The sequence below is a fragment of the Leptidea sinapis genome, chromosome 27 (assembly GCF_905404315.1).
Source record: "Leptidea sinapis chromosome 27, ilLepSina1.1, whole genome shotgun sequence".
Classification (NCBI taxonomy): domain Eukaryota; kingdom Metazoa; phylum Arthropoda; class Insecta; order Lepidoptera; family Pieridae; genus Leptidea; species Leptidea sinapis.
The window spans coordinates 7071262-7092888 of record NC_066291.1 but is presented as its reverse complement, the minus strand read 5'-3'; the positions used below and the strand labels follow the sequence as shown (position 1 = coordinate 7092888).

The window sequence follows — 21627 nt, the reverse complement described above, 5'->3', positions numbered from 1 at the left end:
TATTTTGCATGGTCTTATAGCTTGTTTCAACAGCTTTCAGATACATTCACTCAAATCATCCTAATTATAAGCAATCTATTGCTACACTATTATAACGCACTCTTCTGTATTTTGTGTATAACAAGGCGTTCACCTGACAGTAAGTGATACGCCGAGCCCGGCACAAAGCAGTGCCGCTCAGGATTGTACCCAAATTCAGCATTGCGCTCGTGAGAAGACGGAGATCTTAATGTTAAATCTCATCTGCCTAGTAGTACGGCTACGTCGTCTTTAAAACGAAACTCGTTAAATACTTGCACATTGATATTTCACGGCATAAAATGGCACCGTTGTGGTATCCTCTAGCCTGCGGCGGTGTCCGCAGCCGAAAGTAATATGAATGATGAAATTGAATTGAGATTTTATATTTAGAAATTATTTCGATTCGATTATTTGTAGAACTGTCGTGTTAGAAACGATACTCTTGATATCATTATATCACTGAAAGTAAGCACTATAAGTGAGATACGTAATATTTTATCAAAACGATGTCTCGTAATAGCTGCCAGTTAATATATTGTGTAGGTAGAAGCAAAAACAATTATAATAATTTAAAAACATTAACTTACCTAAATCCTGGCCGTGCGCTTTAGCGTTCGCTATAATATGTATGAGGGAAAATCCGTCCCACATAGGTGTTGTTCCTGATGGACATTGTGGAATCATTCTTGACTGTGAATGTACAGTAAAATAGAATCCTCTTGACTTAGGGATTGGCGGCGGTGGAGCTGGGTAGCCCCTTGCACCAGAAATGCCACGACTTCCTTCTAAACCTGCTAATCCCTTTATTCCAGTAACACCTGGTGGTCCGGGCTGTCCTGGGTATCCCACAGGCCCTTGTTGGCCAATCATTCCTATCTCTCCTTTCATACCAGGCCTGCCATCGAAACCAAAACTACCCGGTTCACCCATTTCGCCAGGTTTTCCATCAAAACCAGCAGGACCAATATCACCAGGAGGCCCAGGAGGAACATCATAAGGATGTACTGTGTTTCCTTTATCCCCTTTGACGCCCTGCCGGCCACGGTTACCACGTCGGCCCTGTATACCTTTATCTCCTGTAAATCCTTTAAGACCTTTTAGTCCTTGTAATCCTGGGAATCCATAGTTTCCTGGCTCTCCCATCTCACCCCTTTCACCCTTACTACCATCAGTTCCAGGGAATCCTATTTCTCCTTGTTCTCCTTTAGGGCTTATGGCAAAACCGGGTTCGCCAACATCGCCTCGTATTCCGTAATTACCGGGGAGTCCCTGCTGTCCACGTAGTCCTGGTAAACCACTTTTGCCACGTCTACCTGTTTTACCCTTAATTCCTTTTATTCCAACGGGGCCGTTAAAAGAAATACCAGGTGGACCCCGAGAACCTTCAGGACCATCCACTCCATACTCCCCTAACACACCTTTTTGACCCATATTTCCAACCCAACCTTGAAGTCCATTCGTTCCATTCTTGCCTGGTTCACCCCTTTCAGCATTTATTCCATCTAACCCAGGAAGACCTGGTGCACCAATATTTCCAATAATGCCTTTTAATCCAGGAATTCCATCATCTCCATACTCCCCTGTTTGTCCTATATCACCTTGTATTCCTTTAACTCCTTTGAGTCCTTCTATTCCATCATCTCCATCATCTCCAGGTCGTCCTGGGAAACCCTCTCTTCCGGTTGGTCCCATATCTCCTTTCGTAGCAGGAGAATAACTAATAGGACCCATTTCACCCTGTACCCCCTTTTCTCCCGTTTCACCGATTAAACCTAATGGACCAGGTGGTCCTCTGTCACCAGGAATTCCCGGTAATCCAATTCTGCCAAACTTACCAACGAATCCCCTCTCACCTTTTCTACCTTTTCGTCCTGTAAAACCTACATCTCCTTTTAAACCTTTAAGCCCAACAGATCCATTTTTTCCGTAGAAACCGGGGACTCCTTGAGGACCGATATCACCATTAATGCCTCTTAAGCCTCTATCTCCAATGTCACCAATTCGACCTTTTATTCCTTTGAAGCCCTCATATCCCCTGGGACCTTCATCACCCCTTGGTCCCTTTTCTCCGTCATATCCACGAACTGTTTTTCCATCATCACCTTTATCTCCTTTTATTCCTTTAACTCCTAACAGTCCTGGTGTTCCAGGAATACCATCACTGCCATTATCTCCTTGTTCTCCTTTCATACCCATGCTTGAATCATCACCTGGCTGTCCCTTAAGGCCTCTCAGTCCAAAAGCACCTATTTGTCCCTTAGTTCCCTTCCATCCATCTAAGCCAGGTTCCCCTGGTAATCCCTCATCACCCTTTAAACCCTTTAAACCTATTGGACCTGGTAGCCCAGGCCGTCCAGGAACACCCGAATATCCTGCTGCACCTGGCATTCCTTTATCTCCGAAAGGCCCTGTTGCACCAGGACGTCCCATTTCTCCTGGATGGCCTGCTCTTCCGATACTACCACTGAATCCGACCGCTCCTCTAGCTCCAACGCGGCCAGCTTCTCCTTTTATGCCTTTGAAACCAATTCCACCTGGTGCACCATTAGGTCCTCTCATACCGGGATTTCCCATAAGCCCCATAGCACCAGGTAAACCAGGTAGACCAGGGAGACCTCTTGAACCTTGTATTATTATTCCAGGAAACCCTTTACGACCCTGTAAAAATAAAAACAATGAAATATCCATAAAATAATGAAAACAGGTACCTAATAATAATTTTACGCTATTATATTTTTTTTATTTATTATCGATGTTATTTTGTTTCTGAGAGCGTCTTCTCATTAGAACGCTTGATAACTTGGTAATTTGAGAATATCTAATTCTAAATGCATTAAGAGAAGATACTGATACTGATATATTAGATAATGCTAGGTTAGGCGTTAGAAAAAGCAAAGCTATTATCTTAAAATTTTAACCCTCAAAAGTAGAAGACTACGTGGCATAAAAATATACAAAATCATTTTGGGTTAAATGTAAAAATTTGCTTTGTAATCAATTATGCTAGCAGGTTGATACTCATTTTCATATCACGTTTGATAATTATGTATATTCCCATAATATGACTTATCTACACCCATGCTTTAAATCCTCTATTAAAGATTCTAAAACAGTCAGTCAGCCAACATTAAAACACCCAATGTCCTAATAACCATTACATCATCCAAACGAGTGTTGTGATGTTGTACTGAATTTCATAACAACACTCCTTTGTTTTTTTTCGATCCCTTCATGTGCAAAGAGTTTCAACAGACAGCCACATTCTTATAGCTCGATGCGTGGTATCCGTATGAATTTCAAAAAGAGAATATTTTCGTTTACGCGCGTTCCACACTACCAGAACGTCGCGCGCGGTAGAAAAAAGTAGGTTATTCGAATCCCGGCCATTTTTCTTCGATATTTTTATTGTTTTGTTTACAAAAAATGAGCGATTCAAGTTTTGACAGCACACCGCCAGATATTTTAAACGCTGCAAAAGAGCATAATATTCAAGTTTTTTTATAATTGCACTAGGTAGGTATACAAAATGTAAATTACTACTACAATAAATAATTCTTTCATTAATACTTCTTTTATTTGTATATAATCAATAATGGATGATACTAGGTTACTACTAGGACTGGCTGTTATAAGGTTAGCAGTAAGCTTACTGTTTCAGAATCTTTTAGAGGATTCATATTATGGGTGTAGATAAAGTCTTGTATGCAACTGTTGATAATTAGGTATTAAAACACTCATGTGATACTAAATAAACCCACATTCGTGTTTTAATGCCCCTTATTACACAACAGTTGCATAAATAACTATTAAATTATGGTAGTCAGTCCCAGTCATTATGCCAGTATGATGTAATGTAATATTTATAGATCTTCTACAGTATTTATGTCTTCTTTGACGATACAGATAGAATGGTCATTCCTCGCCATTGAATTTGTTGTTTCCAAGATATCGGCGAATTCTGACTTTAGCAGCCTTTCTTCGGCCGCCCTGCTTTTTTATGGACTTTGACAGAGGATGTGTTGGTATATCTATCGATAGTACGATGTACGAACATAATATCTAGCTATTGAAGTGTATTGAAAATGACTGACGGCTCCATAACCACTTTAACTTCCTATACCGTTATTGTGCTTTAATATTAGGTCCTTACATATCAAACTGGCGTTTTATATAACATTTTCGATTTTTTTTTATATACAACATATTGAATTAATCAAAGGATGTATCATAACTATCTATGCACTTTTGTCATTTTATAGGTAGTTTACTGATACCTTTACTTAAACAACCATTCAGACGGGAACAGGGGCGTGCATTGGTTTTCTAGCAAGGTAGGCACTGTGGATCTAACTAGTCGTAGTTGAGCTTTGGAATAAGCAAGGATTGCTTTCCGTAGGTAGGTAACTTTATGAGTGGGTGTTCAATAGAAGTTTGGTAATAATATAACACAATGAAATTAAACTATATTAACTTTAACACAAGCGCTACATTTATTTAGGTTCTTAACGAGGTATGCACTGCCTAAATGCCTATATGATATGAATGCCCCTGGACGGGAATCAATAAAATGTTTGAAGGCGGTTTGGACTGCCCTATCAGAGTTGATTTTTGTCCCTTGCAAGAAGTTATCCAAATTTGGAAAAAAATGGAGTCAGAGTTTAAATAATGTTATGTAACATATTTTCAGCATCACGGAACAAAATTTACCGTAGTCTTTTTGTCAGGACGGCCTCTTATTAGACAATTTATATACCGATCGAAAGAATTAATCCTGTTTAGAATATGCGAACATTACGTAGACGACTCTAATCCTGTCCTAACAATAAGATTGGCCGAATAGTTTAACCTCATTTGTTTAATAAATGAATCTTTTATCAAAATAAAGATAATATAATTACGAACACCGCAGGGTAGTGTTGTTATTATTAAATTTGATATAAAAATTATTTTCATCCAATTAACAGGTGGCTTTTGTGGTGGATTATTTCACTGGTCGTGCATTCTTTTACAAGTACCTTCTGACCGTCAATAAGTGTGTTTTGTAAGTTTTGTTTGATAGTGTGTAAAACATGAAACATTATATTAATTTAAAACTTTGATTTTTTTGAGTCGGTATGTTAAATTTTCTATAAGAATTTAATTTAAATGTTTTAATATTTAAATTAAATATAATAATTTTAAGTTATTATTTAAAACCATAACTAATTAATTAATGTTAAATCGCATTGGTACTCACAGCAGGGCCTATAGGTCCTGGGGGTCCTACGTCTCCTGGAAAACCTGGTTCTCCTTTAGGTCCCATATTTCCAACCCTTCCATCTAAACCTGGATATCCTGGTAAACCCAAATCACCTTGGTCACCTTTAGGCCCATCCAAACCTCTTTCACCTGCAATTGTGGCAAGACCAACAGGGCCCCGCGATCCTTTCTTTCCTTTCGGGGCTGGAAACCCAGTAGGTCCCCTTTCTCCAGGTTGACCAGGATTTCCAAAGGGTCCTATTTCTCCTTTTTCGCCAGGAAAACCTTTTGCACCGATAGGTCCTGGTATTGATATTCCAGTTTCACCAGCATCACCGCGTACTCCCGGTATACCGTCATATCCCATTTCACCAACTTCTCCTTTTCGCCCCTTTAAACCTAAAAAGCAAAGTTTTAGAGTTTTTACGATTACTTTAACAATTTTCGTATCACCGCTCTTCGAAAACACTTCTTAAAGTGTTGCCTAGTATCGGAATACTGGGTCTCGAAATCTCGAGCGATTGCCAATTCCACGGTCATCTGGAGGGCAAAGCCAAATTGGCTTCGAAGAAGCTGCGCGTCATAAATATAGCACGGCAATACATTAAGCCGGCCCACATAGCGCTCTACAAAGCGCAGGTCCGGCCACATATGGAGTATTGCTGTATCTATCCCCCCAGTATCTATCCATTTGACCACGTGCAACGCAGAGCAGCTCGAGTTGCCGTGCTCTGTGAACGGCTAGATCACTTGGCGTTGCGTAGAGACGTTTCTTCATTGTGTGTCTTCTACCGCATTTATCACGGGGAGTGTTCCGAAGAGCTGTTTTACCTGATTCCTGCCGCTAAATTTCAACTTCGCACGACACGCTACAAATTAGGATATCATTCCACCATCTGGATTATTGGCGGTCGACGCGGGACGATACGACATGTATCGTCCCGCGTCGACCGTACCCATGTAGGTACCCATGGGTACCTTCAAAAAAGCGCGTACACGTTCCATAAAGCCCGGCAACCTTCCTGTGATTTCTCTGGTGTTGCACAAGAATGTGGGTGGCGGTGATCACTTAACACCAGTTGACTCGCTCGTTTGGCCTCCTTTTCAATAAATAAAATATAAGTATATCAGTATAGATACCGTCACTGTACCTGCTGGTCCGGGTGGGCCCATGTCTCCTTTAGACCCTTTCGTATTTATACCGAAGCCAAGCGCTTCTCCCGCTTCACCTTTTATTCCATCGTCACCAGGTTCTCCCATGGGACCCCTTTGAATGGAAACATAACAATTTAATAACGAGCTCTACCATCAGCTTACTGAAAAAGAAACAAAATGAATAATGCTGTCGTGGTCTATCGTTTTTTACCAATTCTCTAAAATTTTTAAACAGACGCTGGCCTAGTATTAGTATTTAGTTGATGACTGACAATAATTTCGCAGATTATTAAACCCTTTATTTTAATAGTGAGTGTAATGTTTGATAGCCTATCGGCCAGCTCCCGTGGAGGAAGGAAATTACTTCTACCTGGGCCAAGAGGAAGATAACGTCCATAAAAAATAACTCGAATCCTAAGGTGGGAAACGCGCCGATAGGATGAATAGCTGAGGGAATTCAGTCTCTAGGGCCAACCTCAATGCATCTGGCCACATCGTTGTAAAGGGTAACGCCCATTCCTGTGAGAAGGTCACATGGATGGGCGTTACCATGTGGGCGACCAATAATTCGACTCTTTTCGTGGGAACAAAAATGAAGTCAAATCCCTTAAAAACCCTCAACCACGACACAAATTTATTACGTAACAAATAATACTCCCAGACTAATTAATCAGGCGACGCTCTGCATCCCTGTCCGATTTAGCTTGACTTGCTAGAAGACACCCCTCAACACCCTAGTCCGCCACCATGGCAAAGGGTGCCATCACCACACAATGATCAAAGAAGCAGTAAGAAAATAAAATACTGCATTTCAACACCAGAGGCTCAGAGTACTAAGGCGAAAAAATCGCTTCAGCGCCTTGCTTTTAGACGTCACGGATGAATCATGCCCTACCGATGGTCCCAAACCAGGCAAACCTTCACCTATCGTCCTCCTCATAGAGGATGATACCGAGCTATGGAAGCTACTTCATACGTCAGCAGCAAATAATATTTCAAATTCAAATTAATTATCAAAAACCTACTCCACATACTCGGAGTGCAAAAAGAAAGATAAAACTACACCGGCTAAATGCACTCTCTGTTCATGTACGACCCGGTTAACTACAAATACTGTGAAACATATAAAGAAGTCCTCGCCTCGCCATGTTAACTGACTTTTTTATGGCATTGGGCAACCGACTCATTGCTAGTGGTGATTGGAATGCCAAGCATTCATACTGCGAATCATGACTTACAGTCACTAGACCGGGAAATAAGAAGAGTGTCGATTCCAATCACTTTTTAGCTATGTCTACTGGGGAGCCTACGTATTGCCCCCGGACAGTAACAAAATACCTGATCTCCTAGAATTTTTTATCAAAAAGGGCGAACAGAACACTATCGTACAAGCAAGCCTCGATGGTAGCTCTGACCACTCACCTGTCTTACTTACGTTTAGTCCACTGGCCATACCCAGTGACACCCATACCGATTATCTCCACAATTACAAAGCCGACTGGGAATATTTTCGGGAATTTCTCGAATCAAACGTAAACCATTATGTCCCACTCAAAACTGCCTCTTCATAACAAATCTTATTCAAGTGGCGGCTTGGTAGACCACTCCAGTAGTACTGGAGTACTCCTGATTCATCGCGAGGGGCACCAGTCCCTCTTGCTGTTAAGGAAAAATTCGCCGCCAAATGTCGCCTTCGCAGAATTTGGCAGACCACCCAAAACCAGATTAAATCAAACTATTAAAGAACTCAAATATCTAATAGATTACGCTTCAAACGATCGCTTACACAGAGATTAACGAAAATGTCTACAAATTCAAATGGGACCCTCGAAGGCAACAAAGTACCTCCCACAGCCGACATAGACCAAGTCCGAAAACGAGACCTGCAACTATGCCTGCCTTTGTGTCCTACTAAGAGAGATAGCTAGATAAATCTAGATAGCCAAAATAAATCCTAATAAAGCACATGGATTTGATCACCACCAGGCTATTGAAAGAGCTTCCTGTTAGGAAGCCGAGCATTGGCCTTTTGACCATCCTTGTCAATGCCACATTGAGAACCTCGCATGTTTCTGCACTCTGGAAACATCCCAAATTGAAATGGCCCATAAGCCGCCTACGTCTCATCTTATCGTCCTATTAGCATGACGCTTGTACTGTCAAAATCTAGATATGGATATCATCCATGCTATGCCATGTAATACGTGACCATCAATTTGGCTTCTGGAAGCATCACTCCACCATAGAACAAGTACACAGAGTGTAGTGTACAAGACAAAGTCTTGAAAAGAAGGGATACTCTTCGGCTGCTTTTCTCGACATACAACAAGCTTTCAACCGGGTTTGGCAAGGGCTACTCTGCAAAATTAAAATGTACCTTCCATACTCCAACTACTTACTGATGGAGTCTTATCTTAGTGACAGAAAGTTTCAAGTCAAACTCTGCGACGCAAGATCTTCCCTTTTTAGCTGCAGGGCCGAAGTACAATAAGGCTCCGTGCTTGGTCCAGTACTCTACAACATATTTACTAGTGACCTAACCCAGTCCCCAGAAATAGCTGTAGCAACCTTTGCCGTTTATGCGGCCTTCCTCAGTTGTAACAGTGATCCCAATGAAGCGACCAGATCAACTTGCGATAACTACCTTGGATTTTATCTGGCCCGTTTTGTATGGAAAGACCATATAAAAACCAATCGCAACGAAATAAACCTAAGATTCAAAAGGCTACTCGGGATTCTCGGTAAATATCTTCCTATCCTTATCCCTATCTAACAAACTAAGGGTATATTGCTCCATAATAAAACCGATCTGGACATATGAAATCCAACTGTACTTTCAGCGGCGCCTTGCTACGCTCGAAACTCGGATATACCTGGAAATCCCAACCATATTTGACGATGTAAAACGATACTCAATCAACTATAAGGCTCGTTTGACAACTCACCCATACCCATTATCCATTATGCTCTTGCAGCCAGATTAGAAGACTCAAGAGAGCCAATGTGATACCTAACTAAGGGGAGATCTCGCCAAACTTCAACCTCTTGCAGGTCACCTGACTATAGTATAGAGGACGGATCGCAGGTCTAAATGAAAAAAATAACAAATTCGTTATAAAATAAACCTATAAAACCCAAAATCTATCTTATTATTACCAATAGATATATTTCAAATTTTTAAATTCAAGGGACTATCCCAAATTATACAGAAACTCTGACAGTTTTATATTATATGTTTATTTGTTCTTTTTCTGCTCTTACTTCAGTCCTCGCTCTCCTTTCTGGCCAGTAAGACGTACTTTCAGGACATCAGCATTTTGCCCTGGCAACCCAGGTACGCCGTCCTTTCCTCTGGCTCCATTTAATCCGGGTTGTCCTGGATAACCATCATTTCCTGGGCGTCCGGATAAACCTCTTAAACCATTTAATCCGGGTCTACCTGGCCATCCCGGGTCACCGACTGGGCCCGGATTTCCTCTGAAACCTGTCGGCAAGCATTTAATGGATGATATACCGCAAATTAAAGTAGACAAGATGCCCAGAAATCCTGAAGTAAATAATAATTATATCATTTTGAACAACACAAAACTTCTCGGTCGCAACCTTAGTCATTCAATAAATCTCGCTTAAGATCTATAAAATGTAGTATCTAAACTACCGCAAGTAATAAATACATAAAACACCGGAATATTAAATTACCTGGGTCTCCACGGGGTCCAGATTCTGCTATGGTCAAAGATAGAGGAGGTCGTATCAAGATACCCTTGCGACCCTTGGGTCCTTGTGGTCCCGCCATACCAGGTGGCCCCTTGTTCCCTTTAGGTCCCATAGGTCCATTAATACCAGGTGTACCAGACATCCCTTTAACACCTTGAGCTCCCGATAAACCTTGTAATCCAGGATAGCCTTTCACACCCTGTTCTCCGACAGCACCTTGGGCACCCTTTTGGCCAGGACGACCTTAAAAACAAAAACAATATAAATATAAGAAAACTCTTTACTAATATGAGTTGTTATGTAAAGTTTGAGAACTCAATATTTCATGTTTTGCACATTCGTGGTCAGGGGTACAGAATATTGTTAGTGATCCCCATACTTTATGCCGACAAACTCGCGGATTGATGCTTATAAAAACGTAAATCTATCGCAAAACTTAGAAATGTATAATTTGGTGTAGTTTTAAAAGGTGTCATCTAGTCCTCGATTTGTTACGTGAACAATTTATTCATTCATACATTTTAAATATTCTGCTCCACTCTAATTCGACTTAGCATTGATTTGATTAAGAACTCTACGTCATGTTGAAATTTAAAGTTATCTTTATAAATGTTAATATGGTGCTCGTGGGTATTATACCTTTATTTATTTATTTAAAGTGAGTGTGGATTGATGCATCTACTGTACTCATAACTCTTTATGGCTTTTTTAAATTCATTAACATTTATGTCCATGCGTCAACTCATGATTAGGTGCTGCTTGTGGTGCCAGGTCGACCTGTTATAGTTAATAAATCATTTATTGGATGCAATTTTTAATTATGACAGTAATCACGACCTCATAATGTTCACGAAGCATCCTTACACAAACAATGAATTCAAGCTCTAAAGGTTGATGCATCCAATATACTATAATTTATATTTATACAGTTTATTCTTTATTTATTTTTATGAAATAACTAGCCCGCTTCACTGGGCGAATTTGAAAAGGAAAAAAATTGATGAAGGAACATTGGAATTCGAAAAATAACCGTAAACCTAAGGATAAATTTCGAATCGAATAGTGGTAGTTTCATGTCGATACGATCAGTGGTTTAGGCGTGAAAGAGCCTCAAACAAAGACCATTTTCATTATAAATATACCTATATTTATTTAAACACAATTCATATATTATTGCATATAGCACCTTTCAAACTAATTTGTTATGTATATTACAGCTATAGTAAAATACTCTATTTGATTAAAAAGAGTGGCTGTTGGGTTTCTTATATGTTCTTCTCAAGAGCTCACCTTTTTCCGAACATATAGTAAATTGAGAAATTTAAAAGAAATATAATAATTATAGTAACAATTCAAATTTTTTAGTTATTTGATAGTTTTCAGATTTGAAGTTGGTTTTTTTAAATGTAGTTTTTTTTTATTTTTTACTTTTTAGTGTCAGTTGATAACAATAATATATAATCAACCTGAAAGAAAACTATGAAAGCCGTACACAAAAAATAATTATATCATCAAGGTAAAAAATTTTTATATAAAATGTTCATAAAATAAAAACTTCTGGGCCAAACTATGTAAAATTTTTATGGGACTGAGAATGGCATCGAAGTAAAGAAAAATTACGTAAATCGGATGATAAATCTAAGAGTAATCGGTGAACATACATAAAAAAAAATATTGAATTGATAACCTTCTATCCACCTTTCCACATCCTTTTTGAAGTCGGTTAAAAAAGGGCTTTTCATCACTGCAATACCTATGGACGTATTTTGAGTGGTCAACAAAGACATGGACTTTCTTTCAAGAAACTTCCTTCCATGCAGAATTGTAGTTTATTAATATTATAGTTATAGTTTATCATAATATAATAAATATTAAAACTGTTATTTACCTGATTGACAGATAGGGCAGTCGTCACCGCGAATTCCTTTTGGTCCTGGATTTCCATCAAAACCATCTGTTCCGGGATCGCCGACAAAACCAGGTGAGCCAGGTGGTCCGTCTTCGCCTGGAGGACCGACTCCATGGACGCCTCGTCCTGGATAACCAGGTGGTCCCATAAATCCAGGAGAACCTCTGTCACCACGTTGACCGAAAACACCATCAGATCCTGGATCTCCATCTTCTCCAAAAGGACCAACTTCCGTTGCTCCTGCAAAACCTTTAGGCCCCAATTCACCAGGTAGCCCTGATTTTCCCATGGGCCCAGGAGGACCAGGTAAACCTTTAAATCCATCGTTTCCAGGGTCACCTTTAGGTGATTTGCCTTCTATACCCATCCGGCCAGCCACACCTTTTACACCTGGCAATCCAGGAAATCCTACAATACCCGGCGGACCCGGCTTGCCGTCTAAGCCAGCATTTCCTTTGGGGCCAGGAAAACCCACAGGGCCTTGAGGACCTCTTGATCCCGGGAGCAATGGTAAATTCAGTCGTTCATCGTATATTCCTGGCTCCCCCATCGGTCCTTGTACACCTGGTGTACCATCTCTGCCGTCTTCCCCTCGTGGACCCGCTAAACCATCATCGCCATCTGGACCAGCGTAACCTGGTGCTCCTTTGTCTCCTTTACGGCCGGAAGGACCTAGATCTCCGCGATGACCGTGTTTGCCTCTGGGACCTGTATCTCCTTGTTCTCCTTTGTAGCCTTGTTGACCTCGACTGCCAGGTTGTCCCTATTATATAACATCGTTTATTATGTTCAGTTGAATAGAAAATGCTTCTTCGACAGTGGCTGATGACTTTATTTTGACACTGGTACTTTTATTTTAGACATTAATTCAAATAAAATAAAAAAAAGGCTAAGTGTGAGTCGGGCTCGCCCACCCGTGTTCCGTAGATATTATTAGGCACCTACCTATACTTGATACTATAAAACCTGATATATTTATCTAAAACTGTAACATCATAAAAATCTGTTAAACCTTATGCCAATGAAGCCTTTTCACACGATTAACTTAATTCAAAAATTGGACCGCCTTTCCTTGTATAAAGACTCTGTTTTTATATGATTTAATTACAAATGTATAGTTTTCAGACTTTTCCCTATACTTGTAGTTATAAAACGGTTTTACTTGCCAAATTTCATAGTTCTAGGTCAACGAATATCCCTACAAATTTTGAGTCCCTTGAGAGTGTCAACAAAAGTTACGTTTGTTGCGGCTTAAACATATTTTTTTTGCGTTTACTTTAGTGATACCGCCAAGCATTCCCTTGATAAAGAGTCTTGACAGACAAACGGACGGCGGACATCAATATACCTACCTATAATGGTTCCGTTTTTTCCTAACCAACTAAAAAGTAATTTTCAATGATAATGGTATTATTGTTAATATTTATATTAATTTTAACCTAATTCTATTATCTACCGTAGTAGTGTTAAGTAAAGCTCGTGTCAGTAAAATATACTCACCGGTTCTCCTGTAGAACCTTCAAAACCTTTCATTCCCTTTTCTCCTTGCTGACCTCGCAAACCCTTTTCGCCTTGATTTCCTTTCGCTAGAACGGTAACGTCTTCTTGTAAAATGTCAACATATACGACTTGAGCTGGTATTCCTGGTTCTCCCCTTTCACCCTGGTCTCCCTTTATTCCAGGAGGTCCGTAAATGTCTTCACCTGGTTCACCGCGGTATCCTGGTGAACCTGGAGGTCCGGGTGGACCCTTTAACAAAAAGTCTCAAAGTATTATTTAAGATATTTATTTTAACAGTAATTTGAAAGAGAATTAATTTTACACATTTTTTTTATATTTTACCTCATCTCCTTGCTCTCCGGGAGGACCACTGTCACCGATCCAACCTGTAGGTCCCCTCGGGCCTATACCTCCTGGACGACCCGATATTCCTGTATCTCCTTTAGCTCCTCGGGAATTCGCACCGCCTTCACCCGCTAAACCTTGCATTCCTCTCTCTCCTTCAGGACCAGGTGGGCCTCGATCACCGGGGAATCCTTGCGGACCAGGCAGCCCCGCTGCTCCATCTGTACCACTGCATCCGTCTAATCCGGGTAGACCTCTCACTCCTTCTATACCCGGTAGACCCTGACAAAGCATAATATTTCTTGTAGACAGCATTACTCGTATAGAAAATAGCATTTGCAAAGTTTATATAATTTTAGAACTTTACTATTTTGTATTGTAGAACCTGAGCAAGAATCAAATTGAAAGCGAATTGCACGCACATTTTGTCTCCTAGTTATCATTCATTCATTTTGTAGATTTTAAAATGTGAGAGGTGCACTTTTAGATTTTCCAACTATTTTATTTTTATTAAATTAAATAATATTTATCATACGATATTATTAGTACCTCGACTCCTTTGCTTCCTCGAGGGCCGTATGGTCCAGTGGCACCCTGAAAATATACAATATATATGTTTATTTTATACTTTTACCTTATAAAATACTACAAGCACTATATCACAATTATACAAATGATTTGAGTTTTCTTTAGTGTTAATTCCGCCAATATTTGTCTTGAAACAATACGACACGTGTTTCGCCTCTACACGAGGCATCCTCAGGGCGTGTTGTCTCGCCAAAATCTGGCACGAGACGGATAAGAAGAGATCAGTCAAATCATTTGTATAATTATGGATTTCCGCAAAGTAAACCCTACTTCAATAAATTTACTATCTCACAAGTAAAACAGGTAATATTTTATATTAATGTCGATCGAAGTAAGAGAATACTATAATATAAACTAAAGCTATTTATATCATGATATCTATTAAAATTATTCTGCATAAAAGCCATCAGTTTGGATAAGAAGTTTGAATAGTGGATGTCATGGAAAATCAAAATATGATAAGTTAATATTGTTTTAAGTTAGTTTACCCTTTCTCCTTTGTCGCCTTGGTCACCACGGTCCCCCTGGTCGCCTAGTTCTCCCTGGATTCCGATTCTACCTTCAGGTCCCTCAGGACCGTAGTCACCCTGCACTCCTGGTATACCAGGAGGACCTGGGTCGCCTCGATCGCCTTTTATACCAGCACAGTCGCATCGTGTTTGATTGCAAACAACCTGATGAGAAAATTATTGCATAAAATTTTATTTTGCTATTTTTTTAATAATAATAATATGTATACGATTTAACTGTTTTCAGTTCCATTTACTTAACATCCTATTTTCATGGGAATTAAGGTTATAACTTCATATGGAATAACTTATATTTGATTTTAAATAACAATTTTAATATGAGATTAACACTAAGTGAGTGCATGCGTTAAGCTGAACCTTGAAGCTCATTTCATAGCTTGTTTGTTTGTGAAAAAAAATCCTTGAAAACCGCGCTGTGGACGAACGACACACAATCAGATGGGGAGCATTGTTTTCTGGTTGGAGTGGGGAGAGTAGATGGAATCCGGCGACAGAAATCACGTTGCTAGTTGGCAGTATGGTATTTGGGGTGTGGATTTGATCTGTAAATATCCACAAAGATCAAAATTAAGAATAAATCTGTGGTTGATTTGTGCCATGGAAAATTCAACGCGTACCGTGTTAGTCTCGAGACACACCTAGTATCTACAAGTCGGGTAAGTATATAAAACTGAAAGATACGGCGCAACTAGTATACTTTAGTTATTTCCATAGTATTATGTCCTATGGTATATTGCTATGGGGCAACCCTGCCGATATTAATACAATATTTGTGCTGCAGAAGAGGGCTATTCGCGCTATTTATAACCTAGGTCCTAGAGAATCATTGAGAGCAAAATTCAAAGAAATTAACATCTTGACTGTTGCTTCTTGATAATGTTATGTATGTTCATAGATACATAAGCGAATTTGCCAGAAACTGTCATAACCATAATGTTAACACCAGGAACAGACATAAACTGATGATGCCTACTACTCGGCTAAGTCGAGTTAGTAAGTCTTTTGTGGGGCGATGTACATGCTTTTACAACAAGATCCCAGAAAACGTTCAAAACAAAAGTATTACGTTATTCAAAAGAATTGTTAAAAAACATTTGTGTGGTAAAGGTTACTATAACATAAATGACTTTCTTAATGATACCACAGATTGGGAATGGAGCGACCGCCCTCAGGCTATTAAATAATAAGTTTAATTGTACAATATTACTTTGTTACTTTGTAAATGTTACTTTAATTGTAAAACATATTTTTGATGAAAAAAAAAGCCCGCTGAGTTTGTTGCGCCCATTCTTCTCAGGCCTGAGGCATTCATTTTGGAATAGGTGGTAGTTTTTTTTTTTACTTTCAATAAGTGATTTCACATCCTATTTTTAATATTGAAATTTGAAAGTATTCGCCAAATTTTAACTGTTAATATAAATTATAAGGCATAATAATAAATAATTGATCGACAAAGTTCCAGTCCGAGAATGAACGTGCCTTATCAACGGGACCTCTGACACAAATTGTTGCACAGCGAGTGTAAGACCGTTGCACTTCCTACCGTTTAGTAGAGCATATAAATTACTTTGATTAAAGTGTATTTTTAAAATGTAATCACTGGTAAGGAAATATTGAACATAATTATAATATTATATTGTCAATAAAATTATCGATGGTTGTTTCGACTCACAATATTTCATTATGGTTGTACAATTTTTGGTTGAGTTCTCGTTTCAGGCTTCGTCATGCTCGCTTAAATATCACTGCTTGTGGCGACGACATGGGATGGGTCGTCCCCTTCCCTATAAAATATGGTTGAGGAAAGCGATGGCTGGCCCATGCGTCATGCTCGTGAACGGGCACTGATTGTGGTAGCAGGATGATCCTGTTACCGGAAACTCAACTGCTTCAGATTCTTAAAAGTTATTATTTTTTTTATAATCGCTTATAAAATGCTCGCAAAATAACTCTGGATGATGCAGCTACTGTGCTCAATAACTTTTGTTTTGTATTTATTATAAATTGTTTTTTTTGATTTACTCGTGTAAGGCACTGAATATTTGACTTTTGAGTATTTTTGTTGCATCACTTTACATATACCTATTGTAATTGAAATGATTTGTAAAACGATGAAAATATATTTGATTTAAAAGAATGGCAATAAGTTTCTTACTTCTTCTTCTCTTTTTTTATGGAATAGGAGGGCAAACTTCTCATTAGCTCCCCTTTACGAAATTCAAAAATTGTTGAAATTATTATTTTAATTTTAGACATAAAATCAGAACCGCATGGGGCAAGGTGGAGATGTAGCCTCATATACTAATAGTTGGAGACCGGATTATATGCTACAAAAAATGCCCAAAATATGCATGCAAATATGCAAGTAAGATAACTAAAATATGCACGAAAATCCATAAAAAGGGCCAAAATATGCATAAAATTTAACAGGAAAAAATAAAGTCATATTTTTATTTCATTTTATAAAGGCTTGTACTGACAATCGTATTTGTGAAAGAAACGATTACGAGATATACGTGCTTAGGTAACAATGAAATTTAAGATTTACCTTTAAAAATATGTACTACTAAGTACTGTTCTAAATGTTCTGTAGACAAGTTGTGTCTATGATCGCTTGATAAAATTTTGTAAGCGGAAAAGGAGCGTTCTACGTCTACTGAGGTTACTGGGCAGAATTTTTTGAGTGCAATGTTTGGGCTAACTATGAAAAGCATCGAACGATGGGCGAGATCGAGCGTAAATATGCATAGTAATTATTTTTTTTCTAAAATATGCAACTACTACTAAATACTACATGCAAAAACATATGCAATATGCATTTCCATATAATCCGGTCTCTACTAATAATAATAGCGTTAGTCGTTTAAGAAAGTGAAATGTCTATACGACAATATTTCATGGAGGATCTGTTGGTAAAAGCCTTCATTGTTCTTAACAAATAATTTTGGTAAACCGGTAGATATGGTTGTAGGTATATATCACTTTAAAACAATTGTTTAATATTATGAATGTGGCAAGACCGACAGTAATGCGGGTAGAACAATAACGTTCATCAGTGATATCGAAGGTGAAGCTGAGTTTGAGTATGTATGTATGAAGCACAGAGCAGATGGATACTTACGTATTAACTATATGTATTTATAATACAACCTTTTTTTTAGAAGCTGAATGTAATGGAATAGTTTTATGAAAAGCTAACATAAAAGTTTCATTCCAGTGGCTAGTAACTTTATTTATATCATAAAGCCGTATCTAGTGAAGTTACTGGCCAAATGAGACTTAACACCTTATGTCTCAAGGTGGTAGTGCCGCTCAGAAATCTTGGGTTTTTCAAGAAACCTGAGCGGCACTGTATTATAATGGGCAGGGCGTATCTATTACCATAGGTGGACGTCCTGCTCGTATCGTCCCTTATTTTCATAAAAATAAGGTACCTAGTAGCCCCTACCAGTTTCAAGTAGGATAATTTGATATATAATATGAACACAATCGTGCTGTGCGATTTTTAAAAGATTTTTTTTAAACAATTCGTTATTTTTTTAAGTGATTAACCTCACTACACCTCTAGGATTAATTAAATTAAATGACTTGTCCGTAAGTGGTTTTTTAATATTTTTATTATTTAAATTTTATAAATGAAAGTTTTTTAGATTAAATCTTTCTGTTAGACAACCGATAAAAATAGGCCAGGTTTAATACTTCAGAATGACGACCTCTATTTTATTATCGCGAGTTTAATACGTGACAAGCTACGTCTTAAACTCGCGATAGTAAAATAGAGGTTAACTCTAAACTCAATTTTTTTCGACATTTTCACAGCAGTCATAGTCTATCTAGAATGTATTTCCCAACCTTTACTTACCTCATCACCCACATATGAAATATAAATGATAAGTCTTAGAAAGAAATTAATATAAAATTGTTATCAAAACATCGTAAGTTAAATTTCATCAAAACATATAATGAAAAACTAAAATTCAAATTAATTTTAATATTGATTTTCCTCTATTCATTTAGTGCGATCCTTGCGCTCAATGTTTGCTATATACAGATATTTTACATCAGGTTCCAATGTACTTAGCTTTAATCTCAAGTGTCCGCGTTGTGTTATATCAAGTCGATTTTTTTATCAGTATATCCCACTAAATCCACATTCAGCTAAATATGAAGATAGAAACGGTAGTTAATCTTTAACTACCGTTGCACATTCTTGGAATTTGACTTTTTTGCTAAATTTGTCACCGATACATTGCACTTAAATAACCAAAATCAAAAGGGTTAAAGTCATGTCGAGTCCATTTTTAAATTGCCCCCCTTAACTATCTAATTGCCCCCCTGTGGGGCATGGAGACCATATTGAGAAACATTGATCTAGATGCAGTGCCGGATTAAGCAATGGTGGGGCCCAAAGCAATTTCTTTCAAAGAGCCCTTGGTTTATATTGGAAATACCTAGGCGGTTACCGAGTGTCTGACGTGAATTTAATAATAATAATATTGACACACTTTTTACACAAATTATCTTGCCCCAAATTAAGCATATATAGCCTGTGTTATGGGATGCAAGATAACGATATATTTAATACAATATACTTAAACATAAATAAATACATTTAAACATCCATATTCATCATTTAAATGCATGCATCTACCGGGATTCGAACCCGGGTTAGAGATAGAGCTAGAGGAGCTTAGTAGGTAGGATCTCTAACCACTCGGCTATACAGGTCGTCAGATTGTCTTAGTAGAAAAAGTTGTAACGTTTCACATTCTTGTGACTTCAAGTAAATTACATATATGTACCACATCTTAATAAGTTTCACTAACAAAATTCGCTTGAGCAGTATCTCTGCATTGGGTTTTAATATGCGGGGCCCCCTTTTCGCGCGGGGCCCGTACCAATTTCTACTATTGCTATGTGGTCAATCCAGCACTGTCTAGATGTATTAATGATCTATGTAATGTATGTTCATAGGCACATAAGTGAATTTGCTAGAAACTGTCATAACCATAATGTTAACACCAGGAACAGACATAAACTTATAATGCCTACTCGGCTAAGTCGAGTTAGCAAGTCTTTAGTGGGGCGATGTATATGCTTTCACAACACGATCCCAGAAAATGTTCAAAACAGTATTGCGTTATTCAAAAGAATTGTTAAAAAACGTTTGTGTGGTAAAGGTTACTATAACATAAATGATTTTCTTAATGATACCACATATTGGGAATGGAGCGACCGCCCTCAGACTATTAAATAATAAGTTTAATTGTATAATGTAAACTTTGTAAACATATTTTTTTGATGAAAAAAAAGCCCGCTGAGTTTGTTGCGCCCGTTTTCTCAGGCCTGAGGCATTCATTTTGGAATGGGTGGTAGTTTTTTGACTTTCAATAAGTGATGTCACATCCTATTTTGAATAAAAATAATTGAATTTGAATAAGGTTTGCACGTTATAGCTTCCAGTACCAAATGACTACAAACTCAGTATCCTGTATAAACGAGCGTGGTACAGGTACATATCTATCTCCATCCCAAACCTCTCACTCTAGGTAGATAGATGTACACATTTGTATTACAGAGCTATCATTCCATGTTAGATGAGATGACATATTTGCTGAGCTTTACCGGGAATGCGATACGAAGCCACATCTCGGTTTATTAAGAAGCCATTTCAACAATATCATTTTACATCTAACAAATGTGCACGAGGACACGTTTCAATAAAATCAAATTAGTTTCAGCGATTCTAGTTTGTATGTTAACGGGTCAGGATGGTTAGGTGTCATACTTACATACATACATTCATAGATATTAACAAGTCTATCTCTCTCGGGAAAGCACAGATAACGGACATTCATTTACTTCCAATTTCACATCCCGATCTGATTAACATTATCTACAAAAAAGGCAGTTATTTTCTCAAAATTGATTTCTTTAGTATTATTTTTGATGTCAATTCTAATATACTATTACTACTTCTACCGCTTCGGAAACAAATGGTGCTCTGAGAGAGAAGAAGCGGCGAAAGAAACTCTCCCAGCATTATTTTTTTTGCGTTGTGTTTAATTAAATAATTTATAGATTTTATTAATTTTATTGGGCTATTTAGAATTGGGAGAGTCATGCTGCCGTCTTATAACGTCAGCACAATCGGGCCAGACTCGTCCGGGTTAATTACCACACTCGCACAGATTACCGGCGTGAGGTAGTGGCCTAGTGCCGCTATGTTTCGCATAGATTAGTGTCGAGGACGTCAAAATCGGAATACTGGGTCTCGAAATATATGATTGCCAATTCCGCAGTCATCTAAAGGGCAAAGCTAAATTGGGTTCGAAAAAGCTGGGCGTCATAAATAGAGCAATACTTCAAGCCAGCCCAAATTCCATAGCGCTCTACAAAGCGCCGGTCAGGCCAAATATGGAGTATTCCTGTCATCTCTCGTCTGGCGCACCCCAGTATCAGCTCGAACAATTTGACCGCATGCAACGCAGATCTGCTTGAATTGTCAGGGACCCAGAGCTCTGTGAACGGTTCGATCACCTGGCGTTGCGTAGAGATATCGCTTCATTGTGTCTCCACCGCATTTAGCACAGGGAGTGTTCCAAAGAGGTGTTTCGCCTGATT

The 21627-nt window shown here is 38.5% G+C and overlaps 1 protein-coding gene across 1 annotated transcript in view; it reads right to left on the bottom strand.

Annotated features, from left to right (window-relative positions):
* LOC126972742 (collagen alpha-1(IV) chain) overlaps positions 1-21627 on the bottom strand; it is a 68212-nt gene that overhangs the window by 4941 nt on the left and 41644 nt on the right. The window contains exons 2-11 of the mRNA XM_050819751.1: positions 14962-15147; positions 14435-14479; positions 13883-14167; positions 13541-13789; positions 12020-12803; positions 10114-10374; positions 9676-9898; positions 6411-6526; positions 5258-5658; positions 609-2679 (exon numbers count right to left, since the gene is read on the bottom strand). Of these exons, the coding sequence (XP_050675708.1) occupies positions 609-2679; positions 5258-5658; positions 6411-6526; positions 9676-9898; positions 10114-10374; positions 12020-12803; positions 13541-13789; positions 13883-14167; positions 14435-14479; positions 14962-15147 (4621 nt within the window). The remainder of the gene's footprint in view (positions 1-608; positions 2680-5257; positions 5659-6410; positions 6527-9675; positions 9899-10113; positions 10375-12019; positions 12804-13540; positions 13790-13882; positions 14168-14434; positions 14480-14961; positions 15148-21627) is intronic.